At 47.0% G+C, this 25,522-nt stretch overlaps 1 protein-coding gene across 2 annotated transcripts; it reads left to right on the forward strand.

The window, feature by feature from the left end:
- The first annotated feature begins 422 nt into the window (after window positions 1-422).
- On the forward strand, window positions 423-24,622 carry Smo (smoothened, frizzled class receptor). 2 transcript variants are annotated; one of them, XM_031381380.1, is made up of 12 exons: window positions 423-1,303; window positions 15,911-16,116; window positions 16,761-16,970; window positions 17,130-17,302; window positions 17,616-17,835; window positions 17,925-18,048; window positions 19,423-19,515; window positions 19,875-19,983; window positions 21,731-21,916; window positions 22,163-22,311; window positions 22,787-22,921; window positions 23,171-24,622. In XM_031381380.1, exons 1-12 carry the CDS (start codon window positions 961-963, stop codon window positions 23,602-23,604), a joined length of 2,382 nt encoding a protein of 793 aa, XP_031237240.1. In that variant the 5' UTR covers window positions 423-960; the 3' UTR covers window positions 23,605-24,622. The 2 variants fall into 2 exon arrangements, with proteins under 2 accessions (XP_031237240.1, XP_031237241.1); XM_031381381.1 differs by lacking the exon at window positions 423-1,303 and adding an exon at window positions 13,053-15,069.
- Window positions 24,623-25,522: the final 900 nt, after the last annotated feature.

Consider the following 25,522-nt stretch of genomic DNA (forward strand, 5'->3'; position numbering starts at 1 on the left):
CTCCGGTTCTTCTCCACCAGGGTTCTTAGGTAAAGTTGAAAGATCTAACAGAAAGCAAGAACAGTTGGCAGGGCTGGAGAACTGAGCACCGATGGAGCGAAAACTCTTGCCTGCTTTAGGCATCCCCCTGCCACCCTAAACTTAGAGAAATGTCCTCTCCTAAAAGTCACGGCAAACAACCTTAGGATCAACTAAAGGTTCAGTCAGTGCCTCGTAGCAGCTCTGGGACACAACTTGCACGCATCTTTCCCCCATGCAGGGCGAGAGTCTACGGTAGGGTGAAGCTTCCCAAATACCCCCACCCCAGCCCCTTCGGGCGCTTAGGCCGCCGAATCTGGGGCTCCTCCTCTCCAGCTTCTCTCTCCCCTTGCTCTTCCTCGCCCAGGCCCTCCCCCAGTCTCCACGGAGGGGGGCCGGGCTTGGCTCCGCGAGGCCCGTGCATTCCAGAGAGCACGGCCAGCTAGAGCAACAAAGGAGCCCGGCTGTCTGCAGGGAGAGCTAAGGGGGCTGCGGCGCGCTCGCGCGGAGGTGGCTGCTGGGCCGCGGGCTGGCGTGGGGGCGGAGCCGGGGATCGACTCCCGCACCCCCGGGCCGGCGCCTGGCCTCCATCGAGGGGCTGGGAGTTGGTTTTAAAGGTGGGAGAGGGAATGGGACTGGAGATCGGGGCCCCAGAGGCTTCCCAGGGTTGAAGACAGCTCCAATCGCCAGGCGAGGGAGTCCGGGGTCTGCGCATCCTGGCCCGGGCCTGCGCTGCTCAACATGGGGCCCGGGTTCCAAAGTTTGCAAAGTTGGGAGCCGAGGGTCCCGGACGCGCGCGGCGCCTGGCGAAAGCTGGACCCAGACTTTCGGTGCGCACCGGTCGCCTAAGTAGCCTCCGCGGCCCCCGGGGTCGTGTGTGTGGCCAGGGGACTCCGGGGAGCTCGGGGGCGCCTCAGCTTCTGCTGAGTTGGCGGTTTGGCCATGGCCGCTGGCCGCCCCGTGCGTGGGCCCGAGCTGGCGCCCCGGAGGCTGCTGCAGTTGCTGCTTCTGGTACTGCTGGGGGGCCCGGGCCGGGGGGCGGCCTTGAGCGGGAATGTGACCGGGCCTGGGCCTCGCAGCGCCGGCGGGAGCGCGAGGAGGAACGCGCCGGTGACCAGCGCTCCGCCGCCGCTGTTGAGCCACTGCGGCCGGGCCGCCCACTGCGAGCCTTTGCGCTACAACGTGTGCTTGGGCTCGGCGCTGCCCTACGGAGCCACCACCACGCTGCTGGCTGGGGACTCGGACTCGCAGGAGGAAGCGCACGGCAAGCTCGTGCTCTGGTCCGGTAAGCGCGCGGGAGTCGGGATTGCGACGCGGAGGTGATGGGACCGGACACCGACAGAAAGAAAAGGCTCAGGCCTCAACTGTTGGACGGGCGCGGCTTGCACCCTGATAGTTGGAGGAACGAGTCTGGAACTCTTGGGACAGGTTGCGTGAGGGAAGGGGACCCTGCGTGATGGAGAAGGGGTCGGGGCGAGGGACCAGGGAAGCCAGTTGGACACAAAGAGCCCAAGTAACGATGGGGTTTAGGGGGGTGCGAAGCGGTGAGGAGGGAGCTCTCAGCCATAGCAAAGGGAGAAGAGATGTATTCGTGAAGCAGCAGTTCAAGGGATTCTGGGCAGTGTTCAGACCTTGGGGCAATCTGAGATGGAGAGAAGAAAGAGAAGGATGAAGGTGGAAGGACATTTAAGGATTTGGAGGGAAGGGGTGAGGAAAACTTGTAAAGTTTGTGAAGGAAAAAATGCCCCCTTGTAGTAACTAAAAGCCAAACGAACCACCTGGTAATCTTTATTTTGATCGGTCCAGGGAACCAATGATTTTTGTCTTGTCTTTACACGTTTAAGTTTCCTTATCTGAAAAAATGGAAACTCTGATCCACCCGAGTTAAGAAGGAAGGAGACAATTTAAGCAGTTGTTTGTGGCTCTGTGGAAATGTGAAGCCTCATGCCAGTGTGTGCTGTGGAAGAACATTATGTCTGGGGTGTTGAGAGCCTGCGGGTACCGTCCAGAGTGCCTGAAAGTCCTTTCCTTGAGGGTAGGAATTGTGGCAGAGCGTGAAAACAGCAGACTACATCAAACAAGTCCTTACTAGGTTATTTAGGATGGTTTATCTACCTGCCTGTCACCCATTTGGACTGAGAGCCTGGAGGGTGCAGGGGAGGGGACCGGTCCTTGTCACTTTCCCATCCCTTACCCCCCCCCCCCCCCCCCCCCCCCCCCCCCCCCCCCCCCCCCGCGCGCACCCTTTCCCCCACCTCAGTGTGATGTAAAAGCTGTCCTTGATGGAAAAAGAAAGGAAAATCGAGAGCCAGGAGCAAACCAAAGGGCTCACAGTGTCTCTAGCCTCAGCTGATCCTCTGAGGCTGGGAGGGTCCTACTGGGAGATAGTGTTAGCCATAGGCTGTCTCAGGCTGAGGTGTGTCGTCAACCTGATGACTAGAGTTCTCAGCTGTAGCTGAGTGACGCCTGAGGTCCTAAGGTTCTTGGCTTGATGCAGATGCTGGAGCAGAAACTTGGAGGATGGCAGAAACTTGGAGGATGGCGGGTACCCAGGAGGTAGAACTATATTCTATGGAGATATAAGGTCCTAAAGCAATCTATGGGTGGAGACCTCTTGAGGGAGTTGAATGACCCTTTCACAGCGGTTGCCTAAGACCAATCAGAAAACACAGATATTTACATTATGAACAACAGTGGCAACGTTACAAAGTAACAATGAAATAATGGCTGGGGGTGGGTGTCACCACAACATAATGAACTGTCTTAAAGGGTCTCAGCATCAGAAAGGTTGAGAACCTTAGAATCTAAACCCAGACTCTAAGGCAGAAGCTATATGTAATCAACAGTAGCTTTGAAAAAAAAATCCATAAATTACTATAATGTAAGGTCTGTGTGATTTCACACATGCACACTTATGATAATATGTTTGCATAAATGCAGTATAGAAGATATAAGAATGGATATACAGAGGGAATATAATTGTAGTCTTTAAAGTTTTATACATGGAAAAGACTGACAGAATGAAAAAGCAACATGAGCCGGGTGGTGGTGGCGCACACCTTTAATCCCAGCACTTGGGAGGCAGAGGCAGGTGGATTTCTGAGTTCGAGGTCAGCCTGGTCTACAGAGTGAGTTTCAGGACAGCCGGGGCTACAGAGAAACCTTGTCTCGAAAAAAAAAAAAAAAAAAAAAAAAAAGAAGAAAGAAAGAAAGGAAGAAAGGAAGAAAGGAAGAAAGAAAGAAAAAAGAAAAGGAATATGAAAGAAAGATTAAGAGCCCCAGGATGCTCAGGTAGAAGTGCTGGCTGTGCACACCCTGTGATCTGAGCTGTGATCTAGAACCCAAGAGAGAAGAGACCTCAGGCCTGAAAGCTCTTGTGTCTGACACCCATGTGTGCCCCGTGGTACCCATGTTCCTGCTCTCAAAAAAGATTCAGCCAGGTGTGATGGTGCTACTTTAATCTCAGCACTCAGGAGGCAGAGGCAGGCAGATCTCTGAGTGAGTTCCAGGACAGCCAGAGCTACATAGTGAGACCCTGTCTCAAAAAAAGAAAAAAAAAAAAAAAAAAAAAAAAAAAAAAAAAAAAAAAAAAAAAATCAAATAAAAACAAATGAATGAACAAAAAACCCAAAAGAATTAAAAAAAGAAAGAGCTATTCAATAAGGTATCTTTGAACACCATCTGAAATGAGACTTGAATTTAGGAGGCAGCCATATGGAAAATCATCTTTCAGTACAAGATAATCATCAAGTTTTGTGTGGCTGAAAGGATGCTCTCCCCCACTTTCCCACCTCGCTCGCTTTCACTCTCTTGCTCTTTCTCTGTGTGTGTGTCTGTGAGTGTGTTAATGGATTCATAGGGCCTATGATTGAATTCTCCCATGATGTGTGCAGTTGCCTTCTGAAGCTGTTATCAGATCAAGGAGGAAGGGATGCACCTTTCCAGCCCAGGTGCCCAAGAGTGGCTGCTAAGCTGTAGGAGTGTCTAAAAGTTAGAATCATGTGTTTGTTGTTCAGGTTTTGGTCTCTCTACCTGCTTAATCATGGTGGTACAGGGGTGTAAGCTCAGAGTTCCTGGGTCATACTGAGTTCTTTCCTGTTGCTGCCCATTGTTCATTTACAGCTTTTCCTCTTTTCTCTGTGTGGACTAGAAGCAGGTGCTGGCACAGGCTGGATCAGTAGATGGGGAACGTGAAATCAAGCCATCTGTGAGAATCACAGGCAGGTATGAGCCAGGAGCTAGTGTTTGTCCTGTCTGGAATTATAGGTCCTGATTTAGTGTTAGACATTGTCTAACTTTGGCAGGCGGTTTTGTGGGTAGTAAAGATATTGTAGCTTATGCTCATCATAAACTTTGTAGGGTAGAGATTCAATCTTCATGTTTTTCAGCACCTCTCTGGGCTGAGTATACAGCCTGAATCCACACATTCATCCTGGGGCAGGGACCAGGGTCTATCAAGATGAAGATTATAGAAATGAGCTCTCTGATTTCAAGAGAAGGAAGGACAATTAAACAGGTGTTAGCAATACCTGTGAAAAGCATGGTGATGTTGTAGGTGCTGAAGGCACATGAAGAGCTTTGGGAAGCAAGGGAAGATACCCAGAGAAACTGACATCTCACCTGTGACCTGAGAAATAAACAGGAGTGCTGAGGGAGTTGAGACAAAGAATGGGAAGAGGCAAAAGCTTTAGAGGAACCGCGAGTGGTACTTAGAGATACAATAATGGCATAGAACTGGACTGAGGCACATTACTCAGGGGACTAGAATGCAAAGGCTCACCCTGTAGTAAGTGAAGATACTATCTATCAAAAGGTGACAAGGAGCCTATGATAAGCAAGGTAGAAATGTAATTGTATCTGCATTTTGAAAAAGATTTCTTTGGGCTAGGTGTGGTGATACATGCTTATAATTGCACCTTTTGGGAGGCTGAGACAGTAGGATCATTGTGAGTACTAGGTCAACTTGTGTAGATAGTGAGTACCAGGCCAGCTAAAGCTCAAGGCTTCAACTCTAAAAACAGGGAAGGACTGAAGCGATTGTTCAGTGGTTAAGAGCACTCACTGGTCTTGCAGAGAACCTAGGTTCGGTTCCTACCACCTACACCTGGTAGCTCACTGTAGCCTATAGCTCCAATTCCAGGGGATCCAATACTCTCTTTTGGCCTTAGTGGGCACCTGCATATGCGGTGTATATATACACACTTGGGTGTACACATATGCATTGGAGGGGCAGGGGTTGCTATATAAGACAGCTGCCAGAAAGAAGGGAGAACCTGGAACCTGATTATTTGTTCAGGACATGGATGAAATAGTCCAGGGGGAGATGATGGTGGTCAGGATGGGGGTAACAGGCTGAAGTTTGGGAAGATTACAATGTTGGGGCTAGACTTGCTGATGTGTTGGATGCCAGATTGAGCAGGAGTAAGTGTGGGATGTCATGGATGGTGGTGCCCTTCCTTTCTGCTGGCAGTAGAGGTAGGGTGAGGGCGGAAGTGTGGATTTGGCTTTGGCTTTGGCTTTGTGTGTTAGATAGTCAGTGGATACCTACATGGAGCTCTGTAGCAGACCTGGAAAGAGTTTCCATAGAGAACAGGCCACTATATGCTTCCTTCACCCACATTCCCAAGTCTACGAGTGACAAAGTCTCTAACTAGGTCGTTCTGATTTCTAGGTGTGTCTAGAACTCAGGTTTCTCCCGTGGTTTTATGTCTCTGGACTTGTGCTTCTTCACTCACTCAGTGTCTTCTCATTATAGCTGGGGATGTCTCCTACCATGCATGCCAAGCTGACCAAACAAACAATGGCCAGGCTGTGGGCCACCTTGGGACAAATCTGGTTTAGAAAGTGGGGCAAGAAAGAGAGGCCTGCATTTGATGAGGGCATAGGTCCCTGAGAGCCAGCACATAAACTCTTAGACCACTGCTGTGCTATGTCTGTGTATACATGGATGTGTGCCTCTATTGCCTAGCCAGGGTCCAGCTAGCTGGAAAAAGACCGGAAAACCGGGAGGAATTTCTCACTGGTCTTTCAGACCTCAAGTTGGGATGTTGGTGGTGGTGGTGGATCATTTGCAAGGATAGTTCTGGAAAAATTTTCCTTCTGGCTGTTTCCAAAACAGGCTGAGGGCAATTAAAAACTCTCTCTCTGTCTCTCTCTCTCTCTCTCTCTGTCTCTCTCTCTCTGTGTATGTGTGTGTGTGTGTGTGTGTGCATTTTGACGCCAGCACTTGGGAGACTAAGACAGAAGTATAGCTATAAGTTTGAAGCCAGCTTGATATATATATATATATATATATATATATATATATATATTCTGTTTCAAAATAAACACATAAATTGTGTGTGTGTGTGTGTGTGTGTGTGTGTGTGAACCACATCCACTTTTCATTTTTTGCTTCATTTTTAAAATGTTTTTTTGAGATAGGGCTTCTCTGTGTAGTCCTGGCTCTCCTGGAACTCACTCTGTAGAACAGGTTGGCCTCAAACTCACAGAAATCCTCCTGTCTCTGTCTCTCAAGTATGATTTTAATTTTGAGTTTTCTTGCCATGCTGGGATTCGAACCTAAAGCATTAGTCCTTATTACTATAATTTGCATTTCCTTGATTGCTTTTAAGGATAAACATCTCTGCAATTGTTTGTTTACCAATTAGATGTCTCTTGTATCTGTTGAAACTACTGATCTATTTTTCTAGACTACTATCTGTCACTTCTGTTAGATTGATGGGAATTCTTCATATATGCTGGATATGAATGTTCTGTTAATTGTGAGTGTTAAAAATATCCTCATGGCCTACTTTCACATTCTCTTCTTTGTATTGTCTCTAGTTGAATAGAATATTTGAACTTTAATGTAGTCATTTATCAAACATTTTGTTATTCATTCTTTTTTGTGCCTTATTTAGAAAAAAAATCCCTTTTATCTCCCCAAATCATGAATTTACTCTTTTATGTGAAACTTTATAGATTTCCTAGTCACTTTTAGGCACATAATTCACCTGGAGTTGATTTCTTTAAAAGCTTTCAACAGCATTTGTTACAATCAATTTCTGTTCTCTATTACTCTGTCATAAATCAAATATGTGTGTATTTCTGAATCTTTGTTCTGTCCATATCACATTGTCTTAGTTACCATGCCTGTACCTCATGGTCTTCACCAGCGTGACAGCTGGTGAACCTGCACACTTTCAACATAGTGTTTTTAAATCGATAAAGTAAAACACATGGGATTTAAAACAACGTGCAGGATCATATATCCAGAATATACTAAGAACTTCAGAACTCATTTCATTTGATAGAAAAACCAAGTCAAACGAAAATAAACAAGCTGGTTTGGAAGGAGGCAGTAGATCTAAATAGACATCCTTAAAAGAAATGACAGAAGACATGCCAAAAAAAGCACTTGACAGCACACTCAGATCGCTGATCACCAGGGATGTGGCCACTCAAAGCCACAGTGAAATGTCACTTCACCCCAGGAAGAATGGCTAATGTAAAAAATATTAAAGGCAACAGTGTACTGGTGAGAATCTGAAGAAGAAAAAGGAACCCTTACATTGTGTGTGTGTGCGTGCGTGCGTGTGTGTGTGTGTGTGTGTGTGTGTGTGTGTGTGTGTGTGTGAGAGAGAGAGAGAGAGAGAGAGAGAGAGAGAGAGAGAGAGAGAGAGAGAGAGAAATTAGTTTGCCCTTTGTGGAAATCACTATAGAGACTCCTCTAAAAGAGATCCCTTTACTAGGTACGTGGCCAGAGGGAGTGAAGTTGGGACTGAGGAGACAGCTTCATGTTCCTGCTTAGTGCAGAATTACTCACACAGCTAAGAAATGAAAACAACCAAAGTATCCATCAGCTGGTGAATGGAAAAAGAAACATGCCCTTCGTGGTGGCCCATGCCCTTGATCCCAGTGCTCTGGAGGCAGAGGTGGGCGGATCTCGGATCTCTGTGAGTTCAAGTCCAGCCAGAGCTACATAGTGACACTATCTGAAACACCAAACAAATCATGATGCTGATTCAGAATGAAATACTCTTCAGTCCTAAGGAAAATGAGGTCCTGTCGTGTGAACACATGGATAGAGTCAGAGATCACAGTAACTAAGTAGTAAGTAAGGAGCCACTGTACTGTCAGGTGGTGATGAGCTTGAGTGATGTGATTCCACAGAGACAGAGACAGGGCTCTGCTAGCATTACAAGGATCCTAAGTAAACTGCAAGCTAAGAGCCTCTATTTTATGGCATCAAGTGGAGAGTTTGGGCAGTTCTTGAGCCCCTCCCCACCTCTGTGTGTGTGTGTGTGTGCACGTGTGCACATGCACACGCACTGTGTTTGAGACAAGATCTCATGTAACCCTGGTCTGCCTGGAACTCTATCATGTAGTCAGAATTCACCATGTTAGCTGAAGCTTGCTTTGAGCTCTCAGCAATCCTCCTGTCTCAGCCTTCTGGGTTCTAGATTACTGATGTGAACCACCACATTTAGCTGATATATAGGCACTCGAGTATATATACACATATGTTTCAAAATTCATCTTTTTTTATATTTATTTGTTTATTGTGGGGTGTGCGCATGTGCACTCCCACACCTGATGATCTGAGTTCTGTTTCTAGGTCCCACAGGGTTGGAAAAGACAACTGACTCCCCCAGCTTGTCCTCTAATCTCCACAAGTATGCTGTCGAATGCACACAAAAAGTAAGAAAAATCCCAATCAAGTTGTAGAAATGTTATTTTAAATTCTATCCATAGAATTTTTGCATAGAAAATTTGCATGGCAACACAGCCTTTTAATCCCAGCACTTGGGAGGCAGAGGTAGGTGGATCCCCATGAGTTTAAAGTCAGCCTGGTGTACCTGAAAGTGAGTTCCAGGTAAACCAGGGCTACACAATGAGATCCTGTCTCAGTAACCAAATAAAAAGTAAATAAATGTTGGAAAGTTCCATGATTATAAAAAACACACATATACTAATATCATCATCATCATCATTATTATTATACCACTGTGTTCTTAGTTTTCTTTTTGTTTCATATTTTATTAAAATAAAAAAGGACTAGGTGTGGTAGTAAATGCTTGTAATTCCAGTTATTCTGGAGAATGAACTGGGAGGATCCTGAGTTCAGTGCCAGCCTGGGAGACATAGCAAGACTCCCACCCCTAAGTAAATAAATAAATGAACAAAATAAATAAATAATAAGGCTAGTGCGATGGCCCAGGAGGTAAAGGTGCTGCCTGCCAAACCTACTGAGTTCCATTCCCAGAACCCACAAGGTGGAGAGGAGAGCCAACTCCTGCAAGTTTTCCTCTGACCACACTTGAGCTCACACACACACACACACACACACACACACACACACGCGCACACACACCTTCTAAAAAAAATTAATAAATGAATAGATACAGCTTTTTTCTTTCTGGATTCGTTTTCTTCTCTAGGAAGTTTTCCTAATCCTACTAATATACATTTTTCTGTATTTTGTTTTTAGCTTGATTGTCTAAAACAAAACAGGGGGGAAAAACACAAAAAAGAAAAGTCAGATGTGGTGGTGCACAACTGTAATCCCAGCATTGGGAGGTGGAGTCAGGGGGAGCAAGGGATCAAGGTCATCCTTGGCTATACCAGACTCTGCCTTAACATGCCAAAAGGAAATAAAACTAAAAACAAACGCACTAAACCAAACAGCACTCCACTCTATAGCCTTGCTTGTCTGGCCTGGAACTTCTTCCTATGTAGACCAGGCTGGCCTTGAACTCTCAGGATTGGGCTGCCTCTGCCTCCTGGGTGCCACCACGCACTGCTTTAAGAACAGGCGGTACGCCAGGCAGTGGTGGCACATGCCTTTAATCCCAGCACTTGGGAGGAAGAGGCAGGTGGATTTCTGAGTTCAAGGCCAGCCTGGTCTACAGAGTGAGTTCCAGGACAGCCAGGGTTACACAGAGAAACCCTGTCTCAAACAAACAAACAAACAAACAAACAAAAAACCAACCAAACAAAAAAGAACAGGCGGTACATGTGGCATAGGGCTGAGAAGAAACAAGCTAAACCTCACTCTGCTCGCTGATACCCATTTTCCCTCATAGGCAGCCACGAATATTGGCTATTTGAGTGTGAGTGTTCTTTCAAATATTCCTGACAGGTTGCTGGATGCCCTTCCTCTTCCCCCAGGGTCCAGTCAATTGTGTTCATTTAACAATGCATATTGGACCCTATTCCATTTTAGTACACATGATTCTGTTCCAAGTTGTGTTCTATTATGTATTTAAAATTTTTTGTGCGGTATTGATATGTCTTGGTTACTTTTCTATTGCTGTGAAGAGACACCACGACTGAGGCAATTTATAAAAGAAAGCATTTGATTGGGGGTTTCATTACAGTTTCAGGAGGTGAGTCTATGATTATGGCAGAGAGCACTGGTAACAGGCAGACAGGCCTGGCACTGGAGCAATAGCTGAGAACTTAGATGTTGAGACAACAACCATAATGGAAAGAGAGAAAGAGAGAAAGAGAGAGAGAGAGGCAGAAACAGAGAGAGACAGAGACAAGCAGAGAGAGACAAAAAGAGATAGATAGAGAGAGAGAGAGAGAGGCAGAAACAGAGAGAGACAGAGACAAGCAGAGAGAGACAAAAAGAGATAGAGCCAGAGAAACAGACAGAGACAGAGGGAGACAGAGAGAACGAGCACTAATTGGGAATGGAGTGGGCTTTTTTACATATATGAGCCTATTGCGGCCATCGTCATCCAAACTGCCACAGGGTATTGTGTATATGTATCCACTGTGTGCACACTGGAGATGGTTGTGATCTGCTATGTGGGTGCTGGGACTCAAACCCTGTTCTCTGCTCTTAACTGCTGAGCCAACTTTCTAGCCCTGTGTTGTATTACGTTGATTTTGGTGTGTGTGTACATGCACACATGTACTTTGTGCTTGGATTGGAACCCAGGACCTTGTACATAATAGGCATTTGATCTACCACTGAGCTACATCCCAGCCCCTGATGTGTGTGTTTTATGGCTAATCTATGTAGGATATGGACTCAAGCTGTTTTTCCTTCTCTTGCTCTTGCAGAGAGTACTATCATCAATTTTTGAAGTAAAATTGCTGTAAAATTCGGATAATGCTAAGTGATCTCCCCAAGATTTAACAATATTTGTTACCTCTGACAATCTGTAGACATGCCTGTCCCCTGCTCCCCACATGCTTAATGGATCAGTATTTTGCAAATGTTTTCATCTTTATTAGTCTAAAGGATAACACATTCTATCTCACTTATTTTGTATTTATCATGTTAAGACTAAGATTGATGGTTTATGTTATTAAAAGCCACACACTCCTCTGTGTGATTTCTTCTGCCTTTGTCCATTAGTCTACAGGGTTATGTATTGCTTATTGATTTGGAAGAGCTTAGGAGATTAGACTTTTTATCTTTGATATATATTAGAAATGTATCTTCCCAGTATGCTAGTTTTCTTATGATTAAAAAAATATTTATTTTTGTTTATGTGTGTGTACATCACATGTGCACAGGAGCCCTTGGAGGCCAGAAGAGGGAGCTGGATCTCCAGGAGCTGGAGCTACAAGTGGTTATTAGTCTCCTGGTGTGGATGCTTGGAACATAACTTGGGTTCTGTGGAAGAGCTGCAAGTGCTCTTACCTGCTGAGCCCTCTCTCTGTCCCCATGATTTTGCTTTTCACTTTATTGAATTTGTCAGAATTTTTCTGGAGCGTTTTTTCTTTTAATTTGTTCATTTCATAGCTTTAAGGATTTTGTTGCTGGACGGTGGTGGTGCACGGCTTTAATCCCAGCACATGGGAGGCAGAGGCAGGGGATTTCTGAGGCCAGCCTGGTCTACAGAGTGAGTTCCAGGGCAGCCAGGGCTACACAGAGAAACCCTGTCTCGAAAAAAACCAAAGACAAAAACAAACAAAAAGAGCAAAAAAGCCAAACAACCAGATAGGGCTGGTGTCTTACTTAGTTACTGTCCTATTGCTGTGATAAGACAACTGACCAAGGCAATTTGTAGAAGAAAAGAATTTATTTGGGGCTTACAGTGTCAGAGGGTTAGAGTTCATGATCATCCTGGCAAGGAGCCTGGCAGCAGGCAGGCAAGCATGCCTGAAGCAGTAGCCATCTTGATCTATAAGCATAAGGAAGAAAGAGAAAAGCTAACTGGGAATAATGTAGGCTTTTGAAACCTCAAAGCCTGTCCCTGACCTATCTTCTCCAACAAGGTCACACCTCCCAATCCTTCCCAAACAATTCTAGCAACCAGGGAACAAGTGTTCAAACGTATGAGCCTATGGGGCCATTCTCACTCAAGCCGCTGCAGCTAGAGAAGTAATTCAATGGGAAACATGCTTGTGCTTGCTGTGCTTGCTGTTCAGTTGCGAGACTTGAGTTCACATTCCCATCATATATGAAAAATCTAGACATGAATGGACACAGCACGGGAAATAGAGACAGCAGGATCTCATAGGCTTAGGAGTCAGCCAGACCACCAAGTCAATGAGCTCTAGGTTCAGGGAGAGACCCCTGGAATTTTCTTTCATGTATGATTAGGGATTAAAAAAATTTTCCCCTAGATGGCTCCTTAATTGTTTTTAAGATTCATTATCTTTTGCTAGGCATACTGGCACAAACCTTTAATCCTAGCACTTGGGAGGCAGAGAAAGGTGGATTTCTGTGAGTTCAAGGCCAGCCTGATCTGCTATCGATTTCCAGGCCAGCTGAACCACATAGTAAGACTCTGGTCTTTAAAAAAAAAACAAAAACTTTTTTTTTTTTCTTTTTGTTTTTTTTTTGAGACAGGTTTTCTTCTGTATATCCCTAGATCTCATGAAACTTGCTTTATAGATCAGACTGGGCTGCAACTCAGATCTGCCTGTCTCTGCCTCATGAGTGCTGGAATTAAAGGTGTGCACCAAAACAAAATCTTTATTTTTCCTAGGACAGTTTGTTTTTAAACTATGAAATAAAACATTTACATGTAAATAAAGGGGGAAAACAGTGTCACAAAAATCCCCCCCCCAAAATAACACATTTAAAAAAAAAAAAACTGCTCGATGCTCCTTACAATACTCCTGGTAGCTCTCCCCCTTTTGTATTTTAAATGTATTATGTAATAAACATTCAATAAGATCTACCTTCCTCACTCTGAGACAAGCTCTCATATATCCAAGTATAGCCTTGAACTCTCTATGTACTATTGTCCAGAATGAGCATGAAGTTCTCGTCATCAGCCTCCATCTCCCAGGCAGGGACTGCAGCGTGCACTGCTAGGCCAGGTTCATGTAGTGCTGAGGCTCAAACACGGGACTTCATCTGCGCTGGGCAAGCACTGGAACAACTATATTCCTAGCACCATGCTCCTTTTTGTGTATAGTTTTGTGAATTTGGACAAAAGCGTAGAGTTGTATGTTATTAAAACCCTTTTTATAAAAAGTATAGTATTGGGGGGAGGAGGTATGGAATGAGGAACAGTCAGAGGGTGGACTGGGATGGGGATAAAGACTGGACTGTAAAAAAAGATTAAAGCATTTTTTTTTTAAAAAGTATAGTATTGTGTAACTAACTAGTCACCATATTCAAGATGGAGAAAAGTCCCCTCTTCTTTTAAAACAAAATTTTATTGTATTTATTTGTGTGTGTGTGTGTGTGTGTGTGAGTGTGTGCACACATGTATGTGTGTCATGTGGCATGGTAGACATGTGGCAATCAGATGACAACTTAAGGGAATTGATTCTATCCTTTCACCCAGAATTCAGTCTCAGCTTGTCAGTCTTGGTGGCAAGCTCCTTTACTACTGAGCCATCTCATTGGCTCCCCATCTGCACTTAAGCAGACAGCCCCCAGGTTATAGTGGTTCAACTTAAACAATTTTTTTTGTCTTAACTAATTATTTTTTGCATTAGATAGACATCATGCTACTACTTTTGGATTTGGATCCTTTCCTCAGGCTAACAATATGAGTTCTGATTTTTCTCTCTAGATGCTGGGTAGCAGCCATTAGCCAAGCCGCCACTCAGTCTTTTGATCACATGGGGAAATATCCAACATGCTCCATACAGCATACTGTGATGTTAAATTTGACTGCTCAGTCATTCAAGAGTTCTAAATGCATTTACTTCTTAGGCTGCCTTTACTCATTGATGTGTTAGTGGGGACGTGTCCTCCTTACAAGTCAAGACACATTGCACAGCCCTTTCCCAATGGCCTCCCATTGCTTTGTTTTCCACATAAACCCACTGGCTCAGAGTTTCCAGGACTGGTTCCTCCCTCTATGTGATTGAGGATCCCAAGTGATTGTAACTTGCACCAGAGGAGAAGCTGTGTCCTGAGGACATCACTTCCTAACTGACAGGGACTTTCTTGGCCCCTTGGAGTATTCTTGGAGCTGTGACGCCCAAGACTAGGCTCAGACTGGTAATGAGAACAGCTAGTCTTTCTCAAGGACATAATACCTGATAGGTGTTGTGCCAAACACATAGACTGTACCCTTTCTCACTCTGCCCACTGTTGCACAAGGTAGATCTGTCATCTCCACCTTATAGATGAGGAGCCTGAAGCTAAAGATAATGTACTTTGTTCAGACCACATAGCCATGGTATAGTGGAGCAGGACTGGGTTCCAGGCAGACCCATCACAATGTCCATACTCCTTACCCCTGTACTATATTGTGAACTCTCAACCAAAAGAGTGGTGACCTGCCCCTCTAGACAAAGGCACAGTTATCCAAAATGGCTCTCACATCCTCAGAAGATTCTCCTGGTACAACTGGCTGGAGTGTTGGTGTTCCCAAAGTAGGGGTGATTTTAGAAGGACCACGAGGGTAGAGAGCAGAGCACTCTGAGCTCCTGGGGTGAGCAAGTCAAGACCTAGGCTGGGTTGGGGCTTGGGGAGACATCTGTGTTTCTGTGCTGACAGCATCTTTCCTCCCTGTGCACTGGACAGAAGCTCCTCTGTTTCTCTCCATCTGACCTGTTTCCTCCTCTGGCTCTCAAGTTCCTGGCTCCTCTGAGTACCTCTTCTTAAGCCCCCATCTCTTCTCTCTCTGCCTCAGCTTGGTAAGAGTGAAAAAGGGCTCTTGGGGCTGGGCATGGGGAAACATCTCTCAGTTCTGGTGAATGGGTCCCACAACCCTTCTGCATTTGAAGAGAGAGGCCCACAGAAGGGTTTAGAAAGCACCCTGAGAGACAGTCCCAACCTGAGATTCTCAGTCAGAGGCCCAACCACTTTTCAGCAGGGTATTTGAAAGTGGCAGCTGTTTTTAAGAATGTTAACAGAATTATTATAGTGGTGCACATTAGTGAATGGACCGCAAGTTTGCCTTGCACAAAGTGAATGCACTCTTGTAACCAACCTCTGATCAAGAACTAGACAGTGTGGGGCTAGAGAGATGGCTCATGCCATCTTGCTCCTGCAGAGGATTCTGTCTGAATCCCAGCACCCACATGGCAGCTCACAACCATCTGTAGCTCCATTTCCAGGGGGTCCAATATCCTCACTGACCTCTGAGGACACCAGACATATACATGGTATATATATGCAGACAAAACATCCTCACATAAAATAAAATATAGAAATATAGCAGAATTATGTTTGAAAGAGCTAGACTATGCCCAGTGATTCTGGCCCTCCCCTTCCAGCCCTCTTTTAGTTGACATCCCTGAAGTTGGGAGTGAATATTTTTGGTTGTCACGATGACTTTGGGGTTCTGTTGGTATTTAGAGAGCAAGGTCTAGGAGTGCTAAGTGTCCTATTATGTGTGAGACAGCCCTGCAGCCCAAAGGCTGCCTTGTCCAGAAATGGTATGGCAAAGGCTTAGGGGCAGGGGTTACAACTGTATCAGTGGGTCAATGAGGAGGGGTCTTTGCCACAATGTCACATACTATCACCATTTCACAGGCCTCCGGAATGCCCCCCGCTGCTGGGCAGTGATCCAGCCCCTGCTGTGTGCTGTCTACATGCCCAAGTGTGAGAATGACCGAGTGGAGTTGCCCAGCCGCACCCTCTGCCAGGCCACCCGAGGCCCCTGTGCCATTGTTGAGCGGGAGCGAGGGTGGCCTGACTTTCTGCGTTGCACACCGGACCACTTCCCTGAAGGCTGCCCAGTAAGTGCCCTTGGGGCAAGAGAAGGTAGTCTAGCCTTGGAACACAGCAGCACTGTACTGGATGCAGGGGAGCCAGATATGTCTCTCCTGGGATGCCCTGCATCTGCAAGATACAGGACCAATGAACCACATATCCAAGCTGTAACCTGCAGTTGGGTCTGTGTGGAGGCTTCTCTGTTGACCTGATGTAGCGTGTTCAGTAAATAGTTTTTGAATGCCCATTGTTAGAGTTGTGGTGTTACAGGGGTTATGAGTGACATGAGCCTGTCTTGAGAGATTTCTGTCACATGTATAAGTCAGAGCATGAAGCACAAGAAGCAGGAAGACAGAGGGTTGTGAGGCAGTGTGGGTTAGAAGAGGACATCTCTAGAAATAACAGAATGATAGTGACACTAATTATCATTTACTACATACAAATACCATTATGAGAACTTTAGCTTTTTTTATTAATCCAATCTTTTGATCCAATCCAATCCTATGAGATAGGGGCTACTCTCTCAGATGAGAAAAATGAAATAGGGAAATAATTTGTCCAAGGATGTAGAGCCATTGAGCAGCAGTGGGCCTCTTGCCGGGTTTCCCAAACATCCTTAACCCTGATTTACCTCTTCCCGTGGTATTTTCTTTTTCCTTCCCTGTGTCAGAATGAGGTACAAAACATCAAGTTCAACAGTTCAGGTCAATGTGAAGCACCCTTGGTGCGGACAGATAACCCCAAGAGCTGGTATGAGGATGTGGAGGGCTGTGGGATCCAGTGCCAGAACCCGCTGTTCACGGAGGCTGAGCACCAGGACATGCACAGTTACATCGCAGCCTTTGGGGCCGTCACCGGCCTCTGTACACTCTTCACACTGGTGAGCAGTGCTTTAAGGGCAAGGGCACAGGACTGATGGCCCGAGGAGCTTGGGCTTGGTAGGGGACCCATGGAAGCTTATGAGGGGTGTTGGGTCCAGACCAAGGCATCTGCAGCAGAACAGACCCTCACTTCACTGCATGGCCGCTTCTCCCTTTAGGCCACCTTTGTGGCTGACTGGCGGAACTCCAATCGCTACCCTGCAGTTATTCTCTTCTATGTCAATGCGTGTTTCTTCGTGGGCAGCATTGGCTGGCTGGCCCAGTTCATGGATGGGGCCCGCCGGGAGATTGTTTGCCGAGCAGATGGCACCATGAGATTTGGGGAGCCCACGTAAGTATCTTGGGGACCCAGAGGTGAGGGTGGGAGGAGAAAGACTGTAATGCACATTTTCCACCAAAGGGGTTGGACTTGAAGGCGGCCATAATGGGTAGGATTTAGCACTGCCCTGTTGTGTTCAGTGTTGAGATCTGTGATTCTTTAGAGATGTATCCTAGAGCCTCTTCACACCCGACCCATGTCCCAACTCCTGAGGACCCTCCATATTTTAGTAGAATATATATATATATATTAGACTTTAGTAGACTGGGGACAGGGTGGAGTGACCACTAGGAAGGATACAAAGTGGCACCCCGCATCTTCACAGCTCCAGCGAGACCCTGTCCTGTGTCATCATCTTTGTCATCGTGTACTATGCCTTGATGGCTGGAGTAGTCTGGTTTGTGGTCCTCACCTATGCCTGGCACACCTCCTTCAAAGCCCTGGGTACCACCTACCAGCCTCTCTCGGGCAAGACATCCTATTTCCACCTGCTCACGTGGTCGCTCCCCTTTGTCCTCACTGTGGCGATCCTTGCTGTGGCTCAGGTATAGTGGTTGGGGGGCTGGGTACCTGAATGGAGTGAGCCTAGGGAAGGGCCATACCTAACTATCCCTTCCACCCCTTCCCCCTACAGGTAGATGGAGACTCCGTGAGTGGCATCTGCTTTGTAGGCTACAAGAACTATCGGTACCGTGCTGGCTTTGTCCTGGCCCCAATTGGCCTGGTGCTTATTGTGGGAGGTTACTTCCTCATCCGAGGTGAGTGACTCAGCCAGGGCCAGCCAGGTAACACGGTGCGCTGAGCACCTGCTCTGTGGGAAGTGGAAGTAGGGATGGGAGCTTCTAGCTCCACTGCCTTCCTCTGATAGCTACCTAAACCTTGGGTGCAATATAGAAGACATTTTATAGAAGACAGCACTTTTATGAGGACAGAAAAATAGACCTTTTCCTCCGAAGCCATGACCAAGGTTTTTGGCTTTTTGAGGGGAACTTGGCTGGATTCCAGACCCTCTTTCTTACCCCTTGTCAGGATGCAACTTGCATGGTAAATGCCCCGGGACATCTAGCTGGTCCACATGGATCATCTTGGGGCCATTGCTTATATGTGTTCACACTAGTTTTACATATACTGTCATATTTTTGGAGCTTGGTTTCCAAGTCATGCCAACCCCTAACATACACAAACAGTTTTCATAACATATACAGATTTACTGGTCCTTAATTTCCCTGTCTCAATCTGCTACCCCATGATTTGCCTTGGTTTCTAGCTCATTTTGCTTGATTTTCTTTGTCAGTTTTGGTTTCCTCCCACTGAACTGTCAACCTTCTGTTCAGCCTTCTTCCCTGCCTTTCTGGCAGAGCATCTGAGCCTCTGGTGTATATCTTGCATCTGTGCCTCCCATACGGTAACCAGTACCATGGGTGTTGAAGCGAGGCCAAACTGAGATGCTTTTTAAGTGTAAAATACACAATGTGTTTGAGACTTAACATGGAGAAAAGAAGGAAAAATATGAATATAAATCACTAATAACTTGTTGTATGGAATGCAGAGGTGGTTCTATTTTGGATATATAGTAAAATCATATAGTTTTTTTAATGTGGCTACTAGAAATTTTGAAGGGTTTTTTTTTTTGTGTGTGTGTGTTTGTTTTTTGTTTGTTTTCGAGACAGGGTTTCTCTGTGTAGCCCTGGCTGTCCTGAAACTCACTCTGTAGACCAGGCTGACCTCGAACTCAGAAATCTGCCTGCCTCTGCCTCCCAAGTGCTGGGATTAAAGGTGTGTGCCACCACTGCCCTGCAGAGATTTTTTTTTTATATGTCACACATTGTATTTCTATTGGGCAATACTATTGTTGATTCTGTTTCATGCTTTTTCCATCAGAATAGCTTTGACCTGGTTTCCTCTCTCTGTCCTTGACGATAGGTCTAGGCTCTGTCCCAGTTTCTGCAGCCCATAGCACATTTGCTAATCGCTGTGTTCTCTCATCCTCTGGTTCCCCAAGCTTTAAGTCGGGATGGGTGTAATTAGTCATAGGACTTCATTGCCATGGGGCCTCCCTCCCTGCACCCCTACCCCCACCCCCAGGAGACTGTCTTCTGTCCTGCTAATACCTGAAGCCTCTGTCTGTTTAGGGGTCATGACTCTGTTCTCCATCAAGAGCAACCACCCTGGGCTTCTGAGTGAGAAGGCAGCCAGCAAGATCAATGAGACCATGCTGCGCCTGGGTGAGTGGGGTCTGGGGGACTCTAGCCATTGCAATACTGAATCCCACTGGGGTCTCCAGAATATTCAGGGACAGAGCCAAGGTGTAGTGATAGTGGAAGAGGCAACTCCCTGTGAAAAGTAGAAGAATCCTGGTCAGTGCCAAGACTGCTACCACAGGCCCCTTGCCCTCCCTGTGGCCTCCCATAGTCGCCTCCAGGACATTGGGGATTTATTTTGGAGGATGCAGTTCCTGACCTGAGCCCAGCATGTAGTCACCTGGACTCAGCTATCTTCAGTACTCAGTAGGGACAGTTGGTCTCCTCCCTGGTGCTACTACCATGTCTGTTCTGGTAACAGATCCTGCCCCTGAACTCCACAGGCATTTTTGGCTTCCTGGCCTTTGGCTTTGTGCTCATCACCTTCAGCTGCCACTTCTATGACTTCTTCAACCAGGCTGAGTGGGAGCGTAGCTTCCGAGACTATGTGCTGTGAGTGAGGGGCCCCGGGCTTGGCAGTGGGAATGGTTGGGATTGGAGCTCCAGCTATCATGTAGCACTCTATCTGCTTGTGGTCTTCCACTGTCCTGCATCAGATATAGCTTCCAAATTGCTGTTCAACTCCACATGTCTGTCTGCACACCCTGGGCAGGATGTCCTGTGTGTTTGCAACTGTTCAGAAGCCAACCCACGTGCCTGGTTGTGATCTCTGTGCCTGCTACCGTCCGTGGCTCTCCTTGAGTCATTGCACAGGAGTCACTGCCCTTGGACAGCTTAGCAACCTGGTTGAGTTTGCCAGTTTTGCTTGAGTGTTTCTGTAATTCGGTAATGGTGAACCAGAGCAACGGAATCATCTCCACTGCCCAAAGGATGCCTGCTGCTACCGGGGGTCACGGTTAAAAACCTCCCTTAAGGAGAATATCATCCTGAGTGAGGTAACACAGTCACAAAAGAGCACACATGGTATGCACTCTCTGATAAGTGGTTATTAACCCAGAAGTTCAGAATACAGGAAGAACAACCCACAAACCATAAGAAACTCAAGAAAAAGGAAGACCAAAATGTGGACATTCCATTCCTTCTTAAAAGGGGGAACAAAATACCCACCGAAGGAGTTGCAGAGATTAACTATGGAGCAGAGACTGAAGGAAGGACAAGCCAGCCTGGTATAGCTATCTCCTGAGAGGCTCTGACAGTACCTGACTAATACAGATGTAGAGGCTCACAGCCATCCATTGAACTGAGTATAGGGTCCCCATGAAGGAGTTAGAGAAAGGACCAATGGAGCTGAAGGGTTTGTAGCCCCCTAGGACGAACAACAATATGAACTAACTAGTACCCTCAGAGCTCCTAGGGACTCAACCATCAACCAAGGAATATACATGGTAGGACTGATTGTTCTGGCAGCATGTGTATAGTAGAGGATTGCAAAATCAATCATCAATGGGAGGAGAGGTCCTTGGTCCTGTGAAGGTTCTGTGCCCCAGTGTAGGGGAATGCCAGGGCCAATAAGTAGGAGAGGGTGGGGTGGCAAGCATGGGTGGGGGGAGCCAACAGGGGTTTATTCTTGTTGTTTTTGTTTGTTTATTTGTTTGTTCCTGGGAGGGGAAACTGGGAAAAGAAAAATCATATGACATGTAAATAAAGAAAATATCTAATTAAAAAACAAAACAAAACAAAACAAAAACCTCCCTTAAAAGGGAGGCTCTGGCTGGAGAATGGCTCTGTTTTTAGGAGGGCTTGTTACTCTTCCACAGGACTCGAGGTCAGTTCCCATCTATACCTGGTAGCTCCCAAATGCCTGTGACTCCTGCTCCAGGGATCCAGCACTTTCTCCTGGACTCTGCAAGCACCTGGGCATAAGTGGCATACACACACAGGACATATACAGACACACATAAATATAGATACATCTCTTACTGCGTTTAGCTCATTCTTGTTTCTCCCTTTCAGTCCAGGAAGCTGTAACCCACAGTGATGCTGGATTCTTGTCCCAGAAGTTTGATGTGAGGCTCAGACAGCAGTGGTTGATAAAAGCTCTCTAGATGATTCCAAATCTTGTCACTGGGGCTAGTGGTATAGCTCAATGGTAGAGTCTAGCATGTGTGGGGTTCCACCTCCAGCACCCGCACCATGAGAATCATGCAGCGGGGCTCAGCTCTTTCCTATATGGATTTATGTTTGGGTGCCTTCTTACTGTATTCCGATAGCCTTAGCTGTTGACCATCCCTCATCATAGGTGCCAAGCCAATGTGACCATCGGGCTGCCTACCAAGAAACCCATTCCTGACTGTGAGATCAAGAATCGGCCCAGCCTCCTGGTGGAGAAGATCAATCTGTTTGCCATGTTTGGCACTGGCATTGCCATGAGCACCTGGGTCTGGACCAAGGCCACCCTGCTCATCTGGAGGCGCACCTGGTGCAGGTGGGGTCAGCAGTCTTCTAATCTTGTCCTTCCTCTCTTATCCTCAGCCTCCTATATCTTCACTTGAGGGCCTTGTCAGTGTTTGCCAAAGCAAGTCTGGCTGGCTAATTTCTTAGCAGCTCACCACTGCCCTCTAGGGTAGAGTCCTCAGGACTCCGGGCCCTTAAACCTAGACTCTCAAGTATTTTGATAGATTTGAAAGGAAGCTGCTCCTGCACTTGCCAACCCCACCTCGTCTGTTCTCAGGTTGACTGGGCACAGTGATGATGAACCCAAGAGAATCAAGAAGAGCAAGATGATTGCCAAGGCCTTCTCTAAGCGGCGTGAACTGCTGCAGAACCCAGGCCAGGAGCTCTCCTTCAGCATGCACACTGTCTCCCATGATGGACCTGTTGGTGAGCCTCAGTGTATTCTCCTGCTGAGATACTTGACTTCCATAGTACCAGGCCTATTTCCATCTGGATACATGGACTGTTTGACAAACTGAGGAATAAGGCACTCACACTCTGCTCTATCTTGGGTGCCTTGTCGTGTCTCATCCCCTGTCCCCCACCTCCACCCCCTTTCTCCTTTCTCCACTTGGCCTATTCACAGTATTGCAGTTCTCTGGGGACTTTGCTCTCTCTGCCTTCTTCTCTGCCATCTCCAGTGACTTTTCTGAGCCAGAGTAAGTCAGAGTGCTGGTACTAGACTTAAGCTCTCAAGTTTTACTTTTTGGGGATCAGAGGCTGCTCCACTCAGATTCTGAATGGGCACAGGTTGCAGGGTAGAATCTTTCTGCCAGCTGCAGTGGGAAGGACTGACTAGGGAAGATGAATTGTGTTATATACAGAGGGGGTCATTGTTCTTTCTTTCCTTTCATCCCCAAAGCGGGTTTGGCTTTTGACCTCAATGAACCCTCAGCTGATGTCTCCTCTGCCTGGGCCCAGCATGTCACCAAAATGGTGGCTCGGAGAGGAGCCATATTGCCCCAGGATGTGTCAGTCACCCCTGTGGCAACTCCAGGTATGAGGGCTCTGTCTTCTGCAAGTAGGTGGGGGTGGGTGGACACATTGGCCATGAGCTCCTGGACTGAATATATGGGTTCATAAAGCTAGGTGAAGGAAGGAAAGGCCTCAGAGGATCTGAAGGGGGTGCCAAGACTTGGGAAGCCTGGAATGATGGGTCCTAGAACTCAAGAATAGGGATTCTGGGGAGGGGTGGGAGGAAAGAACAAAACAAAGCTCTAAGCTGTGCTCTTTATTCTTCTGACAGTGCCACCAGAAGAACAAGCCAACCTGTGGCTGGTTGAGGCAGAGATCTCTCCAGAGTTAGAGAAGCGTTTGGGTCGGAAGAAGAAGAGGAGGAAGAGGAAGAAGGAGGTGTGCCCCTTGGGGCCAGCTCCAGAGCTTCACCACTCTGCCCCTGTTCCTGCCACCAGTGCAGTTCCCCGACTGCCTCAGCTGCCTCGGCAGAAGTGCCTGGTAGCTGCAAACACCTGGGGAACAGGGGAGTCCTGCCGACAGGGAGCCTGGACTCTAGTCTCCAACCCTTTCTGCCCAGAGCCTAGTCCCCATCAAGATCCGTTTCTCCCTGGTGCCTCAGCCCCCCGGGTCTGGGCTCAGGGCCGCCTCCAGGGGTTGGGATCCATTCATTCCCGAACTAACCTAATGGAGGCTGAGCTCTTGGATGCAGACTCCGACTTCTGAGCCTGCAGGGCAGGTCCTAGGATGGTAAAGACAAATGCACACCTTTGTATGGCTCTTCCTGAGAGCATACCTCTGGGGTCTCATCTGACAGAGTCTGTGGGCCAAGTATCAGCATAGAAGAGCTGTGTATGTCTGGTTAGAAGCAGCCAGACTGTGGAAACAAGCTGAATCAGGACCCTGCAGCTCAGAACCCTTGCCTCTGCCAACCAATTAGAGTCTGGCTGGCAGTGTTAGTCTCCAACAGAGCTTGTACTAGGGCAGGAATGGCAGAAGCAGGGGTGACAGTATCCAGAGTGGGCTGTGGTGGGCTGTGAGGTAGCCAAGCCCATGACTGGCAGATGAGGGCTGGCTGCTCTTCTCTGTGCTATTGAGTGCCCTTTTCTGGCACTCTCAGACCAAAAGTGTTTATTGTGTCTTTTGTCCTTTGTCTAGGTGGGGACAGGACTCTCTTTTTCCTCTTCCTGGTAGTTGTAACCAGGAATGACCACTCCCATAAGGGCTATAACTGCTCTCAACAGGTGGCCCTACCCAAAACACATCCTCTCTTTTCCTGTTCTATCCCTGCATTCACATCTCAGTTCCACTAGGCCAACCTCTTCCTGGTTAGCACCTTAAAACTGCAGTGAGCACACACACACACACACACACACACACACACACACACACTCACACATGTCCCTTACTTCTGAGCTCCATCTTAAGTGAGAGACTACTGGTTCAGCCCCAGGCCTCTGAGAGACATATTTCTTCCTCACGTCTATCCAGTGGGGATGGACCCTCTGATTTAAGGGGCCACCTTGGGAAGCTTCTGTAACTTCAGCCAGGCAAGAAAGCTTTTTCCAACTTCTGTATCTGGTGGGAAGGGGACTCCCCACTTTTTACAATGTCTAGTCATTTTCATAGTACCCTACATTCAAGAACCAGACAGCAGGATCCCTTAGAAGCTGGCTGGGTTCCGGGTCAGGGGCTCAGTATGAGAAGAAAAAATATGAACAATAAATAAAACATTTTTGTATAAGCTCATGCGTGTTTCTTTTCCCCAGCCCCAGCTATGGCTTATGTACCTGGTCCAGAACGTCCATGTATTCCTCAGGCCTTTTTGACCAGTGGAGAGCTTGCTGGTGTGGTCATGAATGACAGTCAGATGCTGGGCTGATTCAGTGTAATATGCTGACTGCCCTCTCTGGCTACTTGGCTGTAAATGGACAAAAGGTGCTCGGTGGCCACCTTTGCATCCCTAAGTTCCAAACATAAAGAAAATCCAGGATAGATATGCAGGGTGCCCTTGGAGTGGCCATGGGAAGTGAGTGTTTTCCTTGTGGTATATAGATGGGCACAGCTCCTGCCAATCCCAGGTTCCACCATTGCAGAGATGGCATGCTCTGACCAGAGATGTTAGGTCGGGTACATTCTGATTCACAGCTTCCTTTCTGGACAGTCAAAGAAATTCAAACACAAGGAAAGCTTATTGGTTTTGCTTCTTTAAAATACCAGAAGATTGGGAACTGGATTCAAGTGACTCTAGATTATGTAGCAAGGTCTGGGGGGACCTTGGCAGTGAGAGCCACAGACCTAAGGATATTATGGAGTGCTAACCTGGCTTATGAGGAGTTCCCTTCTTCAGCTGTGTGTGATAGGGACAACAGGATTTTAAGTGAGCCAGATTCCAGGAAAAGGAGAAAGGGCATGTTGGTTTTATCCTAGAAATCTTGTAGATATGTTATACCACTGAAAGCTAACACCCAGGGTTGGCTCTTCCGAGCCCTCCACAGGATTTAGCTCAGGCAGTCTCACAGCCCTCCCAGGTTCTATTATACCTCTCAAGACACGGAGGCATAAAAGGCCTAAAAGGCGGCACCAAACTATTCAGCTACTGGTAATGCTGGCATCCAGGCATGGTCTTCTGATTTCAGGGGGA

This window comes from Mastomys coucha, unplaced genomic scaffold (genome assembly GCF_008632895.1).
Source record: "Mastomys coucha isolate ucsf_1 unplaced genomic scaffold, UCSF_Mcou_1 pScaffold20, whole genome shotgun sequence".
Taxonomy (NCBI): domain Eukaryota; kingdom Metazoa; phylum Chordata; class Mammalia; order Rodentia; family Muridae; genus Mastomys; species Mastomys coucha.

What these genes read in the sequence shown, in the direction of transcription:
- Smo (XM_031381380.1), top strand. Translation starts at nt 961, where the DNA reads ATGGCCGCTGGCCGCCCCGTGCGTGGGCCCGAGCTGGCGCCCCGGAGG. An exon ending in AGGTTACTTCCTCATCCGAG is followed by an intron (nt 18,049 to 19,422) that starts GTGAGTGACTCA and finishes CTGTCTGTTTAG; the next exon opens with GGGTCATGACTCTGTTCTCC. An exon ending in CACCCCTGTGGCAACTCCAG is followed by an intron (nt 22,922 to 23,170) that starts GTATGAGGGCTC and finishes TTCTTCTGACAG; the next exon opens with TGCCACCAGAAGAACAAGCC.